General features: G+C 34.0%; 1 protein-coding gene across 1 annotated transcript; it reads right to left on the minus strand.

Annotated features, from left to right (window-relative positions):
* Window positions 1–225: 225 nt before the first annotated feature.
* LOC121805912 (eukaryotic translation initiation factor 3 subunit F-like) lies at window positions 226–2165 on the minus strand. Its single transcript, XM_042205988.1, has 5 exons — window positions 2155–2165; window positions 1867–2093; window positions 902–1023; window positions 697–810; window positions 226–377 (listed from the first exon to the last, which is right to left on the minus strand). The coding sequence occupies exons 1-5, from the start codon at window positions 2163–2165 to the stop codon at window positions 288–290; spliced, it is 564 nt and encodes a 187-aa protein (XP_042061922.1). The 3' UTR covers window positions 226–287.
* Window positions 2166–2410: the final 245 nt, after the last annotated feature.

Genomic DNA, 2410 nt, shown 5'->3' on the forward strand with positions numbered 1-2410 from the left:
ATTTTTTATATAATTCAAATATTAAAAGAAAATAACACAAACTGATAATTAAAAAAATAGTGAAATAAGGCATGACTAGAAACGAAAGGTGCTCAATCTGAAATAAAAAAATGCTGATGGGGCATGGCTGAAAATGAGATTGATTTTCAGAGAGATGCTCAAATCCAGATCATACACAAAAATTTCCCTTTTAAAAGAGAGCACAGCACAAACAAAGGAAAGGAAAAAAACTACTACATCAACAGAGCTACTATCATGGTGTCTCAAGAAAACAAAAGGAATATCCATCAAAGGATCTGGGCAGCAGTATTCAGCTTTTCTGCTAAGCTAAGTTGTGTTCTCGTAATGCTAGAAAAATAAAGCAACAGAAGTTGGTCCTGCAAGAAGATGAAAACATAGTTTAACAAAAATACATCTCCAACCATAACGACTATGAATTTCAATAGCTCATGACCTTCACCACTATCTTCCGTTGTAAGTGTCTCAAGATTTTCTATAAATAAACTTTGAAATACTTATTAGAAATTGTAGGTTTAGTTAAATCAAGGCAGAAGTGCGCATTGGAGAAAGAGAAATAATAAATTTTAATTATGTTTAATTTGAAATAATGGACAACCCAAAGAAAGAATGTAAACATCTTATTAACTTTTGAGTAATTAAGGCATCAGCAACCATACAGTAGATAGGATTTCATACCTGCAGACTGTCATTCACTAGCTTATCAAAAGCATTTGGAGATAGTTTGGGAAGAGCTGCTATTTTATCAGATAAAAATCTTCCAATTTTATCATCAGGGGCGCTGCGTCCTTCCTGAAACAATAAAAAAAATACATGTTTAAATCACAAGCATGGACGGGAAAGAAGAGATTCAGGCAAAAAAAACAAAAAACAGCTTCCTCACCACGACATTATCCACATATTTGTACACATCGTCAATTAGAGCAAGCAACCGTTCCGTGGTTGCTTCCATTCCCTCGAGATCATTTGGAAGCTTGTGAACAATTGTTGGCTTAAGAACATTAACTGTGCAAAGAAATCCAGATAAGATTTTGAGCAACGGTATGTATGACATGCACTTGTTCAGCCTGAGAACTTTTATCTTAAGTGATAATTTAATAAGGGCATTTTCGACAATGAAGGAAACAAGAATCCATCTAACAGAGACCAGAAAAAGCTAACTACATGATGTGAGAATAATTAGGGTTCCATTTCACAGGTGCTACTTGAAAAAAAGTTCCATTAAAATGTAAGTAAATTTTGTTGGGCGGTTTGGCCCTCAGTTGTTTTTCAAGTTCATTATGAATTTATGATTCTTGTTGGTTGGACATCCAAAGTTTTTGATAGAAATTTGATTCAAGTAACAAATGGTAAATCAAAACCAAAGAATGAGCTGGAAGTGCAACTAATTATGGCACAACAGTAAATTTCACTGGTACTCCAAAGGTATTGAAACAGCTCAGTCCTGACTCTGAAGATTAGCTCAAACCTCAAATTTAATTAAAAAGAATATGAAAGACGAATGTCAATTAGGTAAATACACAGAAATATTTCAAACAACATGTTAAAAAACACTATGAAGCAGTGAAGTCTGTAAACCAGACAGAGTTCAAAATGCGTAAAGTAGCATCCCCAACTTTCCCGGTGCACAACACACTACCACAATGTCAATTTTCCGACCAACACAATGTTATTTGCTAGTTAGAAGGTTAAGGCACTGATATAACCTTGAATCTCCACATAACCACTAATGTAAACCACACACCCAGGGATTTAATTAAATGATGAATGATAGACAACTAGTTCGGATATTCAACAATTAAACAGCCCGCAAAGAGAAAATGTTAATAAGTTCAGGTCGATACTTACACCCAATCTGTTCCGCCTCAACCATGCATAGGTCCAGTGCAATTTCTTGAAATTGTGCAGCAAGTTGTTGGTCTCCAAGAGACAGACCAACAGAGACAAAAGCCTTAATTGAAGCATTACCAGTTCTAAATTCAGTATCAACAGTCAAATGAATAGGATTGTTAACTTCTCTAGAGTAGAACTCATGGATTAAAGTACTGCCACCAATGACTCCGCCGGTTGAAAACCTATCCGCACAAGCATGATCAATTCAAAAACTACGAAATTATCATAAAAGTGAGATCATACAAGTCATGCATTCTTCATTTCCATTTTAATATATGACTGATACAGATATACATATCGAAGGATATGCATACTTAGTTAAGTTTAGTTAGGATTTATTACTATTATTTAAATTAAGTTTGTTAGGATTTATTATTATTAGGATTACGTTACTATTTAAATTAGGATTAGATTTGTTGCTATATTTTCTCACTTGTAAGCCTATAAATATAAGTCTCCACAACGATAAAATCATCTTGGAGAGATCATTATTGGACGA

Source organism: Salvia splendens, chromosome 1 (assembly GCF_004379255.2).
Source record: "Salvia splendens isolate huo1 chromosome 1, SspV2, whole genome shotgun sequence".
NCBI classification, from domain to species: Eukaryota; Viridiplantae; Streptophyta; class Magnoliopsida; order Lamiales; family Lamiaceae; genus Salvia; species Salvia splendens.

Coding starts and splice junctions, on each gene's coding strand:
- LOC121805912 (XM_042205988.1), bottom strand. Junction 1,024..1,866: donor TGAGGCGGAACAGATTGGGT/GTAAGTATCGAC, acceptor TTCTTTGCACAG/TTAATGTTCTTAAGCCAACA. Junction 378..696: donor TAGTGAATGACAGTCTGCAG/GTATGAAATCCT, acceptor ATCTTCTTGCAG/GACCAACTTCTGTTGCTTTA.